General features: G+C 40.4%; 1 protein-coding gene across 2 annotated transcripts in view; it reads right to left on the bottom strand.

Moving 5' to 3' along the window:
* LOC124272365 (BTB/POZ domain-containing protein 16-like) overlaps window positions 1–21,928 on the bottom strand; it is a 39,318-nt gene extending 17,390 nt beyond the window's left edge. For both annotated transcript variants that reach the window (XM_046707538.1, XM_046707539.1), the window contains exons 1-5: window positions 21,818–21,928; window positions 19,129–19,195; window positions 14,821–14,977; window positions 14,224–14,419; window positions 521–636 (exon numbers count right to left, since the gene is read on the bottom strand). In XM_046707538.1, coding sequence (XP_046563494.1) covers window positions 521–636; window positions 14,224–14,419; window positions 14,821–14,977; window positions 19,129–19,195; window positions 21,818–21,918 — 637 coding nt within the window. In that variant the 5' untranslated portion in view covers window positions 21,919–21,928. The remainder of the gene's footprint in view (window positions 1–520; window positions 637–14,223; window positions 14,420–14,820; window positions 14,978–19,128; window positions 19,196–21,817) is intronic.
* Window positions 21,929–22,243: the final 315 nt, after the last annotated feature.

Below are 22,243 nucleotides of genomic sequence, written 5' to 3'. Positions count from 1 at the left end.
AGTATTTTAGCAGTTTTACAATACTGGATTTTGAACCCCCTGGCCCCAGTATCCATGCTAAGATGTGAACAACGCTGGACATGCAGGGTTAGGGCACACACATATATAGATGACACACATACTGCTGGATATAGGATGCAGCACTGATGGGAAGACTAACTATATTCCTATAGTCTTTGAATGGCATTTAGAATGGATACACACAAGGGAAGGATTTTATGGGCGCCAACTTCTTTATTATGAAAAACTCAACATTTCCGAGCATATGCTTAGTCCTTGGATAGGATCCAAAACGTAATATTCCTCAAAATAACGAAACTGATGTCAATAAATTCCTGTCATACGGGTATATTTCTGGAGATTTTACTGCTTCTTCAGCGTCTCGTTATCAAGAGTTACCTCCCTTCAGCTGTAGACTAACAGCTATTGGTTATTACCTGATCAACCTACTCCTGGTTACTTCTACAAGTATACTACTACACACCAATCAACAGAGCTGTCACCCTGACTGACGCCTCACCTGGTCCCACAAAGCTCATGTTCTTCTTGGAGTGGTACAGAAACACATCTTTTGGGGTGACCGGACACGCATTCTTTGGCGTGAATGTCCGAAGTGGACGGACAGTGGACGGTATACTGAAAACACAAACATACATATCTGAGACTGTGTTCTTGTCGTCCTCACTCTGAACCAAGTCTCAGTAGCCGTGGAACAAAGGTGATTCATTTATTTGATGGCTTCTTTCTCATGATGACACATTTGCTCTATATTCCCTGAACATACTGTATAATTTATCCAAACAATCCGGAGTGGAGGAATGTTGTTTAACACCAACAACAGTAAATACATCATGACCATCTGTAAGTCATCTGGTCACACAAACCCAGGGTTTTACCTGGACTCACAAACATGGGGGTCCCAGGGGCCCCTAATTGGTATTTTAAGGGTCCTAAGTGTGGGCAAAACAAGGGTTTTGTGAAGTAACTGTGTAGAGAACTGTAGGTTTTGATACAATCTTTAGAGCCTGTAATGACTCATTGGTCATGTGGACTGAGGGATGAAATGATGCACGTAACTGCTCAGAAAGAAACAACCAAACACCTTACAAAGTCATAAATGTGTTGTGGGTACAATGGATAATATTGTGCGTCCGTTTGGAATTTTTCTTCTACGGCCATTCTCTACATTTGTGAGTACTGGACGCACCTTTGTGTGTTGCGTAAAACCCTGCAAACTTGTGGTTAGTGATGCACAGTCACTTGAAGATTAACAATCAAGTATCTAAGACAGGGCCAATAAAACAGACACTGTATCTTCCCTGCTGTGTGTGCTGTTCTCTTTGGCTTCATTGCTCGGTTCATCTAGGAATCTTTGGGAATCAGTTTAAATAAATACTGGTTTGGCGTCACACAGTGACAGATGTTACACAAAAGACATTTTTAATGACAAATTAATTATTAGACTTTGCATGTACACATTCCAAAACTCTGGACACAGGCTGTGACACATGATGGCAGACACACGGACACATTCTCATCCAGCAGGGCAATCTGTCCTTGTTCTTTCTCCTGCTCAGTGGTGTTATCTACTCTACAGATACGAACTGTCTCAACACACTTTAAAAGTCAAATTTAGTGTTCTGTGTAGTTTTAACATCTTTGTAATGTCCTTTTATGACCTTTGCGTAGATTTGAATAAATCATTCAGCAAGAATGGTAAAAAAACATGAATGAGTCAAGGATAGAGATCTGTGTAGCCTTGTACAACAGTGAGAGCGAGAGCCCTACTGCATAGAGCTGTCCTGTATCCATCACTGCTACATACAGATGGAACCATCAGCAACAATGTATCTGTATTGATGGTTCATTCTTAAATCACTTTGCATGAAATTATGGGACATATGGTTAAGGTATAGTATCATTAGACATTGAATTCTGAATTTGGAACCCCTTGCCAGAGCCAGAACCAGTGTTGACAGCATCAGTAAAAGTTTCAATATGACCCTTGGTACATGATCCTAGCTCTGGTCACATACTGTCTGGCCATGTCTGGATGTATGGCAGTTTTACATCAACACTGTTGTGGTGTTTTAAGCCTGTCTATCTCTAGTCTTCAGATGAAATGCAGTTGTGCATGTGTAACTCAGGAAGAAGTTACTTCCTTCAACAGGCCAGCAACATGAGTACAGGATTAACTGATCTGAAGGAAGGCTCTACAAAATCAAGCTCAAACAATGAATCGAATGTAAATTTCAAAAAAGGCCACTTGAGTACGATTCATGACTCAGATAATTAGAAATCATTTTCATGCAGTGCATCTCCAGCCCGCGTGCATCATGATACAGTATTGGTTCACACATTGAAAGTTGGGGTAATTGTGGCTGTTCACCTTATGTTTTCAGACGAGTCCCAGTTCAATTTGCACTTCTTTAATAGGTGTGGGCAAGTCAGGTGAAGTCAAAATGAAAGTCAAGCCAATGTCATCTTGAGAACTCATGACACTGACAGACTTAGTGGTGGATTGGCTCAACTCATGCAAGGAAGCACTACTGGAATGGTCATTGTAGTCCTATTTGCAAAGCACAAATTGTCAATGCTCACCTCGAGCAGCGCAACATCCAAAGAATGCCACAGCCAGGGCAACGTAAGTGAATGCCATAAGTCAGTGAGAAAGTTGGCTGAAATAGGCCAGACTGGGGAGTGAGTGAGTTTAGTTTTACGCCGCACTCAGCAATATCCCAGCTATATGGTGGCGGTCTGTAAATAATCGAGTCTGGACCAGACAATCCAGTGATCAACAGCATGAGCATCGATCTGCGCAATTGGGAACCGATGACATGTGTCAACCAAGTCAGTGAGCCTGACCACCCGATCCCTTCATTCGTCTCTTACGACAAGCATGGGTTACAGAAGATCAATATTCTACCCCGGACCTTCACGGGTCAGGTTAGGGAGTATGCCTCATGGAGTTGATGAATGTTGGACAAATCATGGTGGTTTTAAACACCACAACTATAATATCAACTCCCAAATTTCCCACTTTACATCCTTGGGGATAATTGGCAGTCATAAGATTCTTATCAATTATTATCATACAACTATTACTAGAAACTAATATCTCTTACAATTTTGGGACTTTGAAGTTATTTACAAGTATGCTTCTGGTATTTGACATACTTCTAATGTTTCTGTGATCATCTATTCTAGGACTGAAATGTTCCTTTCATTTCCTGTCACTGACTGAAGGTAAGAAGGGTAGGCAGGGCCCTTATTCTCGAAACATTCGTAGGCCTAAGAATTCTTAACTTTGATCGTAGCCAATGTGTTAAGAATGAGCTTAAGATGTTCGTCGGGCTACGAACATTGCGAGAATAGCTAGCCTGGTCCCAGGGAGTACAGTCCCTCGAGATTGGATTGTATGAAGCAGAAGTAAGAATTAGTGCATTCTGAGGCTTCTTCAACTGGCAGCTCACCACCACTTGTTTCATGGATACATTGTTCCAAGTGGCTGCACTTTCAGTCATCACTTTGTACATTCTGAAGCTTCAGTATGTTTATATAGAGATTGGTCCCTTAGCATTTGTCCTCTTCTACATGCATGAAATACATTGGTGTTTCCTATGCTTTCTGTGGTTTTGAGTTGCAGTGATGTACTATCACAGAGTTTTGACTGAAATCAGGAATCTGTCTCAATAGAAAACACTTCTACTTCTGACAGGGATAGTGTATTGGGTTTGCCCAAGAGGGTCAGATGCATGTGACTGATATTGGACAATAACAGCCATTCTGGCCCTGAAAGACAATGAGACATGCTCCAGTCTTGTGCAAGCTTAACTGAAGAAATATCAGTGGCATGTACCCATGCAGTGACACCCTCTGTAAATAAAAGAGGAAAGGCTGTCTCTCTAAAGCTATAAGCAGTGCAACATTTTTTATTGGTTTGTATTTTGCTCAATTAAACGCTGACATTCCATTATTTTATGTTGCAAAAAGAACTTGATGACTTGAATTACTACTTGGTGAGTACCTACAGAGAGCCCATCATGTTGTAACTACTTCCTGATGTTACAGAGTGTATACAACCATACCAAATGTGACCAGATGTAATATTATGTAGACATGCACTCTCCTACCTAGAGTTCCATGCGGCAAGCCAGCATAGTACCTCTGCCACAGGCCAGAAAAATGTGACGATTCGTCACCTCTTGCAATGTCCATTCAATATAATGTACAGATTTCTTTTACTCTTTTATTTTTGACGAGTCTACACATCTAACATCTTTAATAGAATGGTTTAGTTTCACTGAGAAAATATAAAAAAACATGTAACACTATTTCGATTTGCCTAGCGATTCTTTTGTTTACATAGGTTGTACGGCTCCACATGCTGTCATCGAAGCTGATAGAGAACAAACAATGCAGCCAGTTTGATATCTAAATATGTACTGTCATAGACCTTACTATCACAGTTGTGGAAGAATATATATGTAACAATGTAAAACAATATGAAGAGAGCGCCGAAAAGCTTTCGTGAGTCCAGTCTCTTCTTATTATGAATATGCACGTTTGTTTACAAACAAGAGAAAAGTCCGGTCACGTGATATGCAAATTAGCCTGTGGCAGTGATTTTATGTTAGTCATCGCTGTGCCGGAGTGTGGTAGACATGCCCACTTGGCACACAGGAAGTGGCATTTCAGGCCAAGTATGAGGTTTTCCTCACAACTAATAGCTAGGCTGGCAGTGGATAGAATGTCTTTGGAAAATCTAAAGATTTGCGAGTGTGATTGACAGCCCAAACAGGAATGTATATTAAGATGTAATAGAGGTAAGGTAATCAAGAGTTACCCTGTGTGTGGTTGTGTATTTGGTTAAACAACAGCCTTTAAACATAAAGTAATAAACCTAACAAGTGCAATTTGTTATTCATCCTGTGCTGAGACCATAGTTAGACCTTGTAACAATTACATATTACAAATTCTTTTTAAAACACATTCCCAGTTTGTTTAAGCTGATTAAACAGTACCATGTTTGTTTGTTGTAAGCACCTGTAAGAGTGGTGAGTAACACTGTGAATTGTACCTTGCAGACTTAACAGATCCTCTCTTTTTTTCATTCCAGAAATTGTATGCCCTCAGAACCAAAACACATAATATTAATGTAGTACTTGATTTATCCCTCTGTCATGTTATTGTTAAATAGGTATAGGATTATGTATAAAACCTTGTATTAAGACAATACACAATGCAAACTGAACCTGCATGGTTCACAGGAATAATTTATCAATTCATGGTCAAACATTTAAATTCAATATATTTCCTTTTTATTCATGTTCTTCTTTTCCTAACATAAATATTTAAAACCCATCTACCGGCATTTGTCATCTAATTGATTAAAAATGAAGTTACAGCAGTAATGTAGAACTATATAATTATATACTGTTTAACTACTGTTGTAAGACTTCTAGATTATATTATATTATATTATATTTCTTTCATATATTACTTATCTTTCAGGCCACTAAGACTATATTTCATACAATAATCTATACCGAGATACTTATTAATTGCTTCTACAAAGGTGATTTAAAGTAGAGATATAGAACATGTAACTGAGCTTGTCATGCTTCATTGCCATGCAATAATAACACCCTAGTGTGGATGTAACTGGAGACTGGAGTAACTCCTGGGTCTTAATCAATTCTTCATATTGTCACAATACAAGATCACCATTATACAAGGTGGGATTGACACGGGAGTGACCTCAAACCTCCCTGATCTCAGTTTGTGAAATGTATCACTGTCCAACATGCAATATACGTGGTTTTCCTGCTCTGTAGGCAGTGTGTGTGCTGCTATAGACACCCAGCCAGCTGATAGAGACATGTATAGAACTAGCACACTTGTGCACCTGACAATAACATTCAGATTTCAAAGGGACTCCCAGTAGCTGTCTAAACACTTCCTTTCATAAGCACGAGGTGTGAAAGATATGTAATATGACATTAATTGTTGCTGTTGATCTGATGACTATGACACTGTTGTAACAGGCTGTGACTTTGTGACTGTCCAGATCACCTCGGAAGGTGTGATTGTGCCTGTATTGTTGCTGTGGCTCGTAAGTGACTCCCAGCCTACTGTGTGTGGACTAGCTGTCAGAGGAACACCTGCTGCAGTAAACTCCATACAGTCAGGATCACAGCTACATGTAGATACTACTGTCAGTACACACTCATGTACTGCAATGTTAAACCAAATGGAGAAACTCTCATAAACACATCTGTGTACCTGCAATTGTGTTTTAAACTGGTCAGACATTTCACTTTGACTGTTGAATTGAAAAAGAAATTAGGGCTGGAATGGATCAAAATTTTCTACCCAGGTACCCCACCCCCTATTACCCTACCCTGATACCCGTTATGTTAATTCCTGACATCAAATTTGTAAGAAATGGAAATATATTCTTCATCTAAAAATTTCGAGTTTTCAGTATCTTAACCATGTATTATATTCAGGTGACTGTAAAATATGTCTACATCTGCAAAGACAATACAACTCAATAATTATGAAAGAATAACATATTACATTGGTTAACCTATTAGTCACATGATCATAACGGGTTCAGGTATTGAGACAGGTACCCGGGTCCAACTCATTATCCATCCATCCCGGGTATCTGGGTTACATGTCCCAGGTATCCGGGTTACCCATCCCAGCCCTCACAAGAAATCAATCATGATTGGTGAACATTCATAAACATCTTCAATACATTAAATAATCTTGTTAAGCATCAGAAAAGAGTGAGTGAGTGAGTGATTTCTGGCTTTACGCTGCTTTTAGCAATATCCCAGCAACATCACGGCGGGGGACACCATCAGAAAAGAAATCTTTCCAATGATACATACTTACTCTAACACAAACACATCTGCTCGGCCTGGAAGCCAAATCTGTTTCACACCATATACATTAACACCAGCCAGCTAATCATAGACATGGAGGTTGGGATTGATTTGATGATTTAAAAGTGAAAATTATTGGATAAGTGACAATAATTTGTAAATTTAGACATGAGTTGGAAGCCCGTAGATGTTTAACATTTCATGGCCTTGTTAGTTCCGCATATGACAAAGTAAAATCACACAAAACTTGTACAGATGGCCATGCTTAGTCCTGTTAATCAAACAAAAACTATGTATTGTCAATATTCATGGATTGAAACTTGGACAACTACACAATATGATAAAAACACATGTACTTTGTAATGACGTAATCAAAAATATTGTTATGTTGCATAATTAATGGAATGTGTTTTGTAATGAAGCAGCCTTGAAGGACACGGGCTGTATGAATGATCCAAAATCACAGTTTCAAATTATAGTCTGGAATGGAAGTCAGTGGTTTGAAACAAGTGTGGCCAGCTCCAGGAAGCTGCTTTCTTGTTTCTTGTCCACTCTCTGGGTCTACTTCCTTCATTGGTTCTGTTGATGGTTGCATAAGGCTGTTCTGACACGACCTGTAAAGGGACATCCTGAGGTCTTTGGGCAGCATTAGTCAGCAATCAGATCTGATTCTTTTGAGAGATTGTGGTTTTCTCAAAAGAATCTACCGGTAAACATGTGATTGAACCTGTTTGGTGTAAGTAATGGATTAGCTGTTCATTCTTATACAAATTTATTTGCAGCTATTGCAATGTGAAGCCACTAGCCAACTCATGCAGCATCAAGACACAGGGCTGAGTGCTTGCTAGCTGATCTTCATGTCAGAGTAATGAGACTGATAATGAACCATTTCAGCAGTCCGTTGCAAATTAGGTGTGACAAAGTCAGAGGGCAGGACTGTGGGATCAAGGGCTTAAATAGCACTGATATAATCAGTTCACATCATTAGTGCTGGATAAAGTGAGATTAACAAGACTTGACTGTGTCTATGTGAGTAGCATCTCTAATGAATAACATAGGCCATTGTCCAGGAACCATATGTGGCATGGAACACAACTCCCCACCTCCCTCCACAACGGGGTACTACATCCCGCCAACACAACTCCCCTCCTCCCTCCACAACGGGGTACTACATCCCGTCAACACAACTCCCCACCTCCCTCCACAACGGGGTACTACATCCCGCCAACACAACTCCCACACACCTCCTCCACAACGGGTACTACATCCCGCCAACACAACTCCCCACCTCCCTCCACAACGGGGTACTACATCCCGCCAACACAACTCCCCACCTCCCTCCACAACGGGGTACTACATCCCGCCAACACAACTCCCACCTCTCTCCACACAGGGTACTACATCCTAACAACACAACTCCCCCTCCTCCACAACGGGTACTACATCCTGCCAACACAAATCCCCACCTCCCTCCACAACGGAACGGGTACTACATCCTGCCAACATAACTCCCCAGCTCCACAACGGGTACTACATGCCAACACAACTCCCTACCTCCTCCACAATGGGGTACCATCCCGCCAACCAACTCCCACATCCCACAACGGGTACTACATCCCATCAACCCAACACCAATTTCTCCACAACTACATCCCTCCACAACTCGGCCTCCACAACGGGTACTACATCCCACCAACACAACTCCTCCTCCCTCCCACTCTGGGTACTACATCCTGCCACTCTCCCCACCTCTCCACAACGGGGTACTACATCCTGCCAACACAACTTCCCCACCTCCCTCCACAACGGGTACTATTACAGATCCCTGCCAACACAACTCCCACCACCTTCCCTCCACAACGGGTACTACATCCTGCCAACACAACTCCCCTCCTCCCTCCTCCACAACGGGTACTACATCCTGCCAACACAACTCTCCCACCTCCCTCCACAACGGGTACTACATCCTGCCAACACAACTCCCTCCTCCCTCCACAACGGGGTACTACATCCCACAACACAACTCCCCACCTCCCCTTCCACAACGGGTACTATATCCTGCCAACACAATCCTCCCTCCACAACACATCTTCCTTCCAACACAACTCCCTCCCCACCTCGCTCCACAACGGGTACTACATCCCGCCAACACAACTCCCCCACCTCCCTCCACAACGGGTACTACATCCCACCAACACAACTCCCACCTCCTCCTCCACAACGGGCTACAACACACCTCCCACTCTCCACCACAACGGGTACTACATCCTGCCAACACAACTCCCCATTATCCCTCCCACAACGGGTACTACATCCTGCCAACATAACTCCCCATCTCCCCTCTCACAACGGGGTACTACATCCTGCCAACACAACTCCCCCCTCCACAACGGGTACTACATCCTGCCAACACACTACATCCACAACGGGTACTACATCCTGCCAACACAACTCCCTCCCCCTCCACAACGGGTACTACATCCCGCCAACACAACTCCCCACCTCCCTCCACAACGGGGTAGTACATCCTGCCAACACAACTCCCCTCCTCCCTCCACAACGGGGTAGTACATCCTGCCAACACAACTCCCCACCTCGCTCCACAACGGGGTACTACATCCTGCCAACACAACTCCCCACCTCCCTCCACAACGGGGTACTACATCCCACCAACACAACCCCCACCTCCCTCCACAACGGGGTACTACATTCCACCAACACAACTCCCCACCTCCCACCACAACGGGGTACTACATCCTGCCAACACAACTCCCCACATCCCTCCACAACGGGGTACTACATCCCGCCAACATAACTCCCCATCTCCCTGTACAACGGGGTACTACATCCCGCCAAAACAACTCCCCACCTCCCTCCACAACGGGGTACTACATCCCGCCAACACAACTCCCCACCTCCCTCCACAACGGGGTACTACATCCCGCCAACACAACTCCCCACCTCCCTCTACAACGGGGTACTACATCCCACCAACACAACTCCCCACCTCAGTCCATAACGGGGTACTACATCCCGCCATAACACATATCCAACAGTTCTATGATGGAATCATCTATTAACATAACTACAATATATCCCATAACACATATCCAACAGTTCTATGATGGAATCATCTTTTTACATAACTACAATATATCCCCTAACACATATCCAACAGTTCTATGTAATGTAGGTAATTATTTGCTGACACTGTGGTCTACATGATCAGGGACTGTAAGCTGCTTCTATTGTTATAGGTAGAGATACTACTGAAGCACGACTGGCAAAACCATTGGGGATTAAGTGGGCATCTCTCTGGTCAGTGAGCTAAGTTTACGAGACAGGCTCTTTTCACTATTTTATTAATTTAAGACTTTAATGATATTTACTCATAATACACAGTATATAAGTCATTTATCATAAGTCATTTTGGCGAATGCTTGGGTTTAACTTGTGCTGTATTCCTAACAGATGAGGTGGTCATAAATAGGTTAACCACGGAAGGTTACAGGTATCGTGTTAGAAATAGACGAAATAGATGCCCATCCACTGGACTTGTTCACCACTAGGTGGTCATGCAGCCATTGACACAAAGATGACATTGTGACAAGCATGGTTCTGTCCCACTGCACTTCTCGAAGACACCAAGACATCGTTTGATTATTTCCTGTCAGAGATGAAGCAGATCATTAGAGATACCCCAATGTCAGCCTTGCAGATTCACAGAGGAATTGAAATATGCAAGTGAGTGCTGCCCTTTGTCTTCTTCCCAAAAAGAAACAACAGACATAACACCAATTTTTCGATGCCATGAAGAATGAAGCTGTAAGCATCGTAATCAACACTCAAAGAGTTTTACAGACATCTGCCCAAACTGTCATCAGTGACATATACCACAGATAAGTGAAGAGATGTCCACTTTCAGTGGAGGAAGGTGCAGCAAATTGGTAACTAACTTTGAAACCAATGCCAGTGTTAAGATGTTTCTGCAACATGCTTGTTCTCTACCTGAGACACCATGGCATCAGTGGCATTTGGGTACATGCTTGGGAAGATGTGGATTCAGGTCCAGGGTCAACACATTTGCAGATTACATAACTGAGCAGTGGAATGAAGCAGAAACTGTGGAACCATTTACATAACACAGGCAACCAACCATGTGGAAACTTGATAAAACAAGAGAACATCACCAAAGTCACTTTGATGGAGGTCAGAGTCCGAGACTGCCTACCACCAAGGAAGAAGAAGTATAGATAAGGTGGTAACATGCCACACACCACCTTCAGACTGGACACATCACACCTGAACATTATCATGACACTGTCATGTTATGTTGGATGTATATCTATGTATTGTTTTACAAATTCCCCAGGGATGAAAATTGCTATTTTGTTATGCGTTTCAATAATTCACAGCTGTTGTGTCTTCCCATGTGGCCAACTTATTCCTAATTTACTCCATCCATGCTTGACATTGCCTCCTTGCTTGTAACAACAATATTTCTGCTTCCATAAGTGCAAACATCAGCTACATTTAACTAACATGGACATCCTATTACAGTAACAACAATACAATCTGCAGTTCAAACTAATGTTTATTGAGTATTAGAGCTGTCTATGTAGGCTACAGTCCGTTTGCTGCAAAATCTTACTGATGAAATAGCAAATAAATATACTTTCGAAAGCAGCAAATCACCCTAAATAGCATGAAATTTAGTTATTTGTTCATATCAAATTGCATCATGCAACAGTCCGTCAAATTGTTATTTCAGTTGACAGTAACAATGACAGTCACGATGAAAATATTTCAAACAAGACGTTTTGAGACTATCCCGTGTTCAGCGATACTCTTTAGCTGTTCTGTTTATTGTGCAGATACACTTGTTACAACAGTCATTAAAACACCAACAATTACATGATCGTTTGTTAAAACACTTTTCCCCTTCTCCATGCCAATGTCTGAAACTACAGTGACAATTTGGTATGAACAATTGACTAACTTTCATGCAATTTAAAACAATTTGTTATTTTTGAATGTATATTTATTTGCCATTTCATCGTACGATTTTGCAGCAAACAGATTATGGAAGCAAAAGTTTATGCCAATCACTGTTGACTGCATTCAAGTTTCAGTGCTATTTTGGGATTGGGCGCTTATAAGGTCATTTGCTTTATGGGACCATAACAGCCTTGCAATAAGGTTCTCTGTTCTCAGATTCCAACACACCCTACACACGCACGCATGCACAATGGAAGGATACATACGCTATGTTGATGTCATTATCTGAGTGAGACAGTTTCGATCAGAATTGCAGTCTTCAAAATCACCCATAGAAACAAGTATTCTGTTGGAGCTGATTAACTGCAGTCTGAATACCCTGGACATGGCTTCTTGTTGTATAAGTGTTATATTGGTGGTCATTTACAAAACAGTCATCATGAACAGTTTATCAACATAAAATATATGTACAAACAATTAGCTGAAGACAATAGACACAAAGAATATATATGATGTCATACAATATTATACATGGACATATGTCAACACAACAGCAAGCAACATTAACAAGCAACATATACACAACACAGAGTGTAGCACAATGAGCTGCATGTACACGGGAGCAGGCATCAACCACGTACCCAACACCATGCAGAGGGTAGAAATGAACTAAAGAGGAAGTAATAGCACTGGCAGCGGTATTGTTAGAGAGGAGGACATGTGAGAACATAGTACTGGATAACATGGTTATGAACACCATCAGCAAGAGAGCTGTATGTGAATTGTATGTGAGAATGCAGCCAGTTGACATGTGACCAACACCGTGAGAGAAAGATGAATTGTATGTGAGAATGCAGGAGGTAGACAAGCAATAAACAACATTAGAGAAGAGTTGAAATGTATGTTAAAATGCAGGCAGTAGACAAGCAGCCAACACCATCAGAGAGAAAGCACTGACATTGACATTCAACCAACACAATGAAAGAGAAAGCTGACATTATGTGAGATAAACAAAATATATAAGATAGCCAGCAGATTTGAGAGTGTTGTAATGTATGAGAGCATGCAAAGTCACACAAACAGCACAACCAGAAACAATCAAAGTTCATCTAAATACAACCACCATAGAGAGTGTTGTAAAACATTTATAAATTCAATCAAAATGACCATGAAAACTTTAACATAAGGAACATGCAACGAACACAAGAAGGCACATCACCCAACACCTTCAGAGAGGTAAAACATACAGTCGAACCTTGTTGTATCTAACTTGGAGGTGTCAGCTTCCTGATTGTCTCAGGATCATTTTCTATTTCAGAATATGAAAACACAAACCAAAATTTTCCCTGATGACTTGGACAGTTCAAAATAAATAGTATTCCCAAAGTATATAAATTTAAGGCCTGCACATTTTGTAATCTAATACATGTAAATGAGTAAAACAAAATTAAGACTATATTTGTCTTCAGTTATTTCCGCAGACAACGATGATCCTGATGGCAACAGTGAGAGCGATGATACACCTACAATATCCTATAATAAATGTATTTTAATTGCCACAATATATTTATCCTCATTGAAAGTTACGTATAATGATCCCCAATAACATGATGCATGATTTCGGAAATTGACTCTGCTTGTCAGAATACTTGAAGCAAGTTTGGAACAATAAGGTTGGACTGTATGTGATAATGTATGCAGTAGACATGCAGCCAAGACAATACTGAGAGCTCAGCAACAATGTACAGCAACAATGTACAGCAATGATGTAACAGTACATTGGCACATGACAGACAACAAGCAGGAGACACAAGGACGGCAGTCATCTATACACACACAAGCAACAGCACACAACCACCGCAACATGCAATCAACATGACACAACCCACTGGGAGCTGAAGCAGGAGAACATGCAATCAACATGACATGACACAACCACACCATGCAATCAACATGGTCTACTGGGAGCTGAAGCAGGAGACACAAGGGCGGCAGTCATCTATACACACACAAGCAACAGGACACAACCACCACAACATGCAATCAACATGACATGCACACCCACCTTACACACACAAGCAACAGGACACAACCACCACAACATGGGTCTACTGGGAGCTGAAGCAGGAGACACAAGGACGGCAGTCATCTATACACACACAAGCAACAGGACACAACCACCACAACATGCAATCAACATGACATGCAACCCACCTTCGGGGTCTACTGGGAGCTGAAGCAGGAGACACAAGGACGGCAGTCATCTATACACACACAAGCAACAGGACACAACCACCACAACATGCAATCAACGTGACATGCAACCCACCTTCGGGGTCTACTGGGAGCTGACGCAGGCACAGTTTGGGAAACTGATGAGGACATAGAGTCACGAGTCAGCAGTTTTGATCCTCTAGATGCCTGGGATGGCATCAATTTTGGCTGCGTTTGTGGTCTGTCATTGGAGACCCGGAATGTGTAGGGCTTGGATAGGTCCAAGTTGGTGGACAGCTTCGGAGACTCGGCTGAAGGACATGACCATAGAGTGCCAACATCTGTACGTCCAATAGTCACAGAACAAACACATGGCATAACACAAGACCAGGTTGCACTGAGCAATAACTTCAACAAGACAATAATATATGTACATCACTGCCTCTACATATCTCAAACCTGGCAGTTTTGAATCCTGAACTCAAAATACCTACCTACTTTTAGCATGGTGTTACAATTTAGTGACACTTTTGATACCAGAAAATCTAACTACTCTCTTCAAGTTCTCCTAGAATATCTGGGCTGGCACTGCTCAAGCTAACTTTTCTTTTCTTGGATCTAGTCTCGGTAGACTTAGGTTTATCTTGTTTCTCCTTGTTGTGAGAACTGACCACCTCTCTCCACTCCTGTCGAGAACATGATCGCGACGTACCAGTGATGATGTTGATCATGCTACGGTTGTAGGGCATAGAGATGGCCTTCACTGCCTGTGAGCTGCCCAGCAGGTCGCTGTACAAGGACTCCGGGAGGCGCCAGCGGTTCGTCTGACCCACCTGGTTCCGTACCCTGCATCGTGGCTCCACTGGATGCTGCAACAGACAGGTACAACTACAACATCTCACATGGCTCAAAATGCTCTTAGGTGTTGTAAAACACATTGCAATGTTCAGTGATGTGTGAGTGATTTATGGTCTCCATGTGGGTGATGTGTGGTCGCCATGTGAGTGATTTATGGTCTCCATGTGGGTGATGTGTGGTTTCCATGTGAGTGATGTATGGTCTCCATGTGGGTGATGTATGGTCTCCATGTGAGTGATGTGTGGTTTCCATGTGAGTGATTTATGGTCTCCATGTGGGTGATGTGGTTTCCATGTGGGTGATGTTCGGTCTCCATGTGAGTGATGTATGGTCTCCATGTAAGTGATGTTTGGTCTCCATGTGAGTGATGTGTGGTCTCCATGTAATTAAGTGTGGTCTCCATGTGAGTGATGTGTGGTCTCCATGTGAGTGATGTGTGTAGTCGCCATGTGAGTGATGTGTGGTCGCCATGTATTAAAGTGATGTGTGGTCTACATGTGGTCTCCATGTGAGTTATGTGTCAGGTGCTATCTCCTAACCAGATCTTCATGCTCTATTACAGTCCACCATGTGTGGTAGGGACACTGGCTGAAATATCAGGTGTTATCTTAATGTGCTTAAACAACTGCACACCCAACATAATTGAGAAACCTCAGACATTTATCACTTTTATCGATGAACAAATACTAGACTTGTGGAAATCAATAGCAGCTACAGCTACGAGTCAGTGAAGCGGGTGTCGTGCTGGTAATGTTATCAGCCGACCAAACAAAAGGCAGGGCTGGAACACAACCAGCAAGCTGTCAACTGGCCGCAATTCACAACTTCATTGTAATTGAACAGTAAAGGGGAAGACCTAGCTGTAAATATCATCACAACCTGTACAGAACACACAATTAATTGCCATGAAATGGATTAATCATGTTGTCATTGTGCCCACTGACACTTATCTGATTGTGAATCACATGTTGGTCAACTTCCTGTGTAATGTTAGACAGACATTACACCAGCCCAACATAATACCTGATCTCCAGGCAAGCTGCCAGACTTTCTCCACCTGACGACAGGTTTATTCCCTCTAACACAACAACAAAAATCAATGCAATACCTTGGCAGAGCACCTTCCAGTCGAAAGTGACTTGAACTGTAGTTGGTTTTGGATATCAGTATTCAATCAAATTTACATGTGATGAGTCTGGGATTGTTTTTTAGGTTTACAATCTTTTTCCAGAAGTTAGAGTAAGGGTCAGTCATAAATCAACAATCTTTTTCATTTTCTTATTTTCATAGAACATAATGCATAACAATGAGATAATTGGAATTAAATCTGACTAATGTCTGCAATTATTTGAACACTGTTTGACCTTGTAATGTCAACTTTGTGTGTGTTAATGGTAGGACTGTATGGTATTACCAGTATACTGTTAATACTGCAATATGCCTTTCAAATGGTACATATTGGAATGTTTCTTTCTCAGAACTGGTAAATTGGGTAATAAATATATGAAGTTTTGTGATAATTACTATGGTTTAGGTTAACATCTACACAGGCTTTTATTCACACTGAAGTTTTCCATTGTAAATAATTTGACAAAACAGCATACCAGTACTTTACATTGTTTGGTGATGCCATGGAGAAGGCTAGTTAGCCAGTGGACACTATACTGAAGCAGTACTCTCCACTATGGCATCAGATCATGTGATAGCAGCTCTGACCATTAACTCTCAGTAGTTTTCAGAACACAAGTAGTTTTTTCACGTTTTCGCTATAAATGTTGATTTTACTATTTTTAGAAAAAAAACCCTCTTCTTCAAAATACATGTTTTTATATGCTTCATAAATGATTTCATTTAAGATTTTTACTGTATATCTCCTTTTAGAAGCAATTGTGAATTGTTTACTGAATCAAGGCACAACATATATGTCAATTTGGTTGCTATTGTCATGGCAATATGAGAAAATGAAACACAAACATTAAGATTCACATGTTAATGGATGAAATAAAATTAAAATTGCTGAGCAACTATCAACACGTTTTAGTTTCATCAACACATCATCGAGTTCGTAAGCACTGCAATCTCGTTTCAAGTCCTGATTGAATTTATCTTAAAGATTCCAAGAAATTTATGTTCCCAACATACTAGTCATCCTTTAAAGATGTGAAATTTGGCCAAAAAAAACCTAAAAGAACTACATGTTTTTTTCCTTATTTTTATGTGCATTAACAAATTTCATAAATGACACTAACCAATTATTTTCAATGATTGATCGGTAGTAATGAACCAATGATCAATTTTGAGATTTGAACCAATTCCCAACACTATATTAGAGTATAGCAATTTCCGCAATATCGTGAGAAATTTCCCTGTTTCTCACACACAAAAATACCAAATACCACTAGACTTTTACTTAACAACTCTAAAGGCAACATATGTTATATTTGGGATTACACTTTCTTAGTAAAGTAGAAATTCTAGTACTATTTGGGGTTGAGTCCCATCCGGGATTCGAACCCACACAGTGCACAGTATACTGATCCCAACATTACATAATGGACAGGAAGCATGCAGACCTGAGGTTACATACCTCACAATATACTTTCAATCTTGGTTATTTATTGACATACAATGAATCCTGAATGATCAGGTAAATATATAACCATTTGAAGTCCCTGGTACTTTATAGGAAATGTTGTGTTGAGTGTAAAGAAAGAGCCCACTTGAAGGTGAGTTATGTGGCTATAATGTCACTCAGCACCAGCAGATGGTGTAATGAGTCCCGGGAGAGGGAGAGCTGCCTCAGTGCCACACGCCTTCTCCTCCATCATGCTGCAAGCCTAAGGGGCCGCGGAGGTGAAATGATCTCAACACTAACGACAATGTAATAAGATTACTGGCTCAGTCTTATCTCAAATATTGAGGGAAATGAAACAGAGTGAGCAGGAAAGATGTTTCTTGATCATCAACAAGTATGCCCCTTAACTTCTTGCGAGTCATGAATTGTTGCACACAAGATAAATTGTTATACCACCACGTTTAATGATTACCCAGTGTACATAGAGTAGAAGTGGATCAAGTGTCATTACACTCATCTGTGTTATTGTCGTGGCCAACAGAAACTGACCTTATGTGTTATTGTCATGGCCAACGCAAACTGACCTTGTGTGTTATTGTCATGGCCAACACAAACTGACCTTGTGTGTTATTGTCATGGTCAACACAAACTGACCTTATGTGTTATTGTCATTGCCAACACAAACTGACCTTGTGTGTTATTGTCATGGTCAACACAAACTGACCTTGTGTGTTATTGTCATGGCCAACACAAACTGACCTTGTGTGTTATTGTCATGGCCACCACAAACTGACCTTGTGTGTTATTGTCATGGCCACCACAAACTGACCTTATGTGTTATTGTCATGGCCAACACAAACTGACCTTGTGTGTTATTGTCATGGCCAACACAAACTGACCTTGTGTGTTATTGTCATGGTCAACACAAACTGACCTTATGTGTCATTATCATGGCCGACACAAACTGACCTTATGTGTTATTTTCGTAACCAACACAAACTGACCTTATATGTTATTGTCATGGCCAACACAATCTGACCTTATGTGTTATTGTCATGGCCAACACAATTTTAACTGACATTATGTGTTATTGTCATGGCCAACACAAACTGACCTTATGTGTTATTGTCATGGTCAACACAAACTGACCTTATGTGTCATTATCATGGCCAACACAAACTGACCTTATGTGTTATTGTCATGGTCAACACAAACTGTCCTTATGTGTCATTATCATGGCCAACACAAACTGACCTTATGTGTTATTTTCGTAACCAACACAATCTGACCTTATGTGTTATTGTCATGGCCAACACAACCTGACCATATGTGTTATTGTCATGGCCAACACAATTTTAACTGACCTTGTGTGTTATTGTCATGGCCAACACAAACTGACCTTATGTGTCATTATCATGGCCAACACAAACTGACCTTATGTGTTATTGTCATGGCCAACACAAACTGACCTTGTGTGTTATTTTCGTAACCAACACAAACTGACCTTATGTGTTATTGTAATGGTCAACAACATCTGACCCAACCTGGTATTGAGCCCCTGCTAACACACACTTCCTGTATACTCACCCTGTCTGGTATTCTCCCATCTACAATCACCCCACTGAGGGCAGAATATGGGGCCTCATTGACAGCTCTGAAAAAGACCAAAACACCTTTATTAAAACATTACCTGGACATTTCAGTTCACATTACAGCTGTACTACCTGGCTTGTGCTGAAAACTTTCTTACTTCTAGCTACAATGTTCAGTAGTGGTAATATATCAAGTATTCTACCAACAGAGCAGCCTTGTCATAGTCTCACACTAATTTGTTTGAAAGGCACCAACAAATTAATGCTCTGTGGGGCACATTGCAGATGGGTGTATTTCATATAATTATGGAACTCAAAGACTGTCTCAAATTATGTTTATATCACTCCGCCAGTTGTTTGAAATACTGAAATAAAACAGCTTTGACACAGTTTTTGAGTTCTTTCCGTGATCATATGAAATACACCCATCTGCAATGTGTTTCACTCAGCCTGTTGTCTCAATTACTGAATGTAACCATCCTGAACTGGCTGCCTAATGCTCCCATCTAGTGCCTTTCATTGGCTGAAACTGATCAATGTTTTAATCAGAACTGAGCTCACACATTTTTTGAAAATATACTTATGTAAACTTTGGAACAAGAAGAAGATATGAATGATTTTGAAAAACACAGTGTACCAATATTTTCCAAAAATATTGTTATATATATTATATAGTATGTCATATCATGATATACCAGTAATATTATACAATTATACACTCTTGTAGAGGTCGATATCGGTTTTTATTGACCTGAGTAAAACAATACCGACCGAGCTTGCGAGGTCGATATTGTTTTTCTCAGGTCAATAAAAACGATATCGAATTCTACAAGAGTCTATAATTGTTTTATTATATAATGAAAGAGAAACGGGTTTTAACATAAACTTTTAATGCACACACTGTACCATCTTTCCGAGTGATCTGACTGGCTGAAAAGCGTGGGAAGCCCCTTCGTACGGGATTCCTTGTCTATTTTTAGTAACCCAAGTCAATATTGTAATTTATCAGAAAACTCAAGTCAATATCGTGTTTTGTAGTCAATCATGTGACGGTCTTTCGACCAATCGTGGTACAGGAAAAATACTACCTATATAATAAACCGAGTTAGTGATGTACACAAAGTGCATATGAGACATTGTGACACTAAGGAAAGACAGGAAAACTAAGAAATGTAGAAGTTTTCACGGAACCTGCTTCACAACTACACATGGTTGAAGCATGATTAAAAAAAGAACTATGACAAGTCAGCTTTATATAAACTTAGTGAAATCTTACTCAAAGACAAAGATAATTTTAGAAGGAGTTCCTAAAAGAGAGATGCAACTGAAAGATGCACCTATAAGGTTAGAAATTATCATACTGGTATGTCACATCTCAGAATACAATCAATTTCTAGTCCTACTAAAAGTTGTGAGCTCCAGAATTTCTATAATGGTAGATGTGTCTGTGTACAAGTTAATGTCACTTGCCCAAACTAGATTTTATGATTGTTTTATGAGGTGATTTATGTTACTGCAGTAGTACAGCTCCTATCTGATTAATTTATCAATTGCTATTGCCTGTAGGTGATCCTATCTAACTCATAAAACGAGCAAGCAACAATAACAACCAATATTCAGAGGAGGAATTATTTGACCTACAGTATCTATGGCAAATATGTGAATAATTTTCAATTCTTGTTTTATTTTGAAAGCTCACTATTATGGATATCATTAAAATATACCCATTTGAGTATGTAAAATACCCTAGAAGTTTCTTTTCAAACACTTAATCTCTGAAAAACAGACCTACCTGATTTTTAATGGTTTAAGTGTTTTCCTAGGGTGTTCATTACAGCATATTGGGTAACTAAAACTTCAGATTTCTCATTACATGATTTTTTTTCATGCACATGGCTCTCAAATTATTGTATCAGTATGTAGAAAATGTGTGATTTCGTTTCTTCTATATCCAGTTAAAATAAGGAAAGCTGTTCTTTGACTTGCTCAATTTAAAATCGCCCCAAAATTTTCACATTTTCTAGAAAGACCTTGATTTCTATGCACTTTAACAATTCTTCTTGTCTGAAGCTTCTGATAACATACAAGCACATTGATCAACACTATTCTGTTACTTCCATGAAAGTTACAAAATAACCTTTAGAGTAAGCACCACAAACTTCACAAGCACATGACAATACCTTACAATTATTGCAATTATTGACTTTGTGCATCCATACTTTGGAGTTAGCTGAGTCAAACAATATATATTTCAAACCTTACAATGATTTAATACTTGTATGCAACTGCCTGGAGCAATGCAGTTCATTTTAATTTTGACATCACAGGTTTGAGTCAAAGGCCATGTTTGTTTCTGGTAAATTCTTTTAAATTCGTCTGTTTACTTTAATGAAGTATACAGGTTTCGTGCAGGTAAATACTTCAGTATTATACCAGAATGTGCTGGAGGCATATGATCCACCAGATAAGGTTTGAACTGTAAGAGACAAGACTCAGAATGATAAACTCGCGAACACCCTCGACACGCAAATTAACTAACTTGTGCTGAACTTTGTTGACATGCAATGCTTGAGAAGTTGACAAGTGAGTGGGCCGCGGTCTTCATGGTGTTATAAAACGATGTTCATAAATCATAACATCCATAAAACAAACCATATATTCATAAATTACACCATTTAACTTACTGTGAATATGAAATTGCTGGTGGTGGTGCTTTTGGTGGTATGGCGGGAAAATATGAGTTAGAAATCTTGGGGAGAGGATACACGCTGCTAGACCCCGCCATCTTGGATCCCGTCGCTAAGCACGCTACTGCGGGACTGCTCGATGACAGGGGCTATACAAAAAGTTGCTCCCAACAAATAATCCTAATAATTAATTCAATCCCAACTGAGTGTATACCATTTCGTAGCATGTCATTATTTTTTATGGATGAAATAATTTTCATTCATAGGGCAAATTTTTGATAGCACGATCAGTAACTGTTGAAAAGGCTTTTGTGAGTGAGTGAGGTGTGTCTATATCTACAAAAAAACCAGTCTGTACATCTAGTTTTAATTTCTATTTCTCTGAGGAGTACAATAAACTTTGATCACTATATAGCCAGGTAC

This window comes from Haliotis rubra, unplaced genomic scaffold (assembly GCF_003918875.1).
Source record: "Haliotis rubra isolate DU_JTF1 unplaced genomic scaffold, ASM391887v1 Scf169, whole genome shotgun sequence".
NCBI classification, from domain to species: domain Eukaryota; kingdom Metazoa; phylum Mollusca; class Gastropoda; order Lepetellida; family Haliotidae; genus Haliotis; species Haliotis rubra.
The sequence above is the reverse complement of the archived record's forward strand: the minus strand, read 5'-3'. Positions and strand labels throughout refer to the sequence as shown.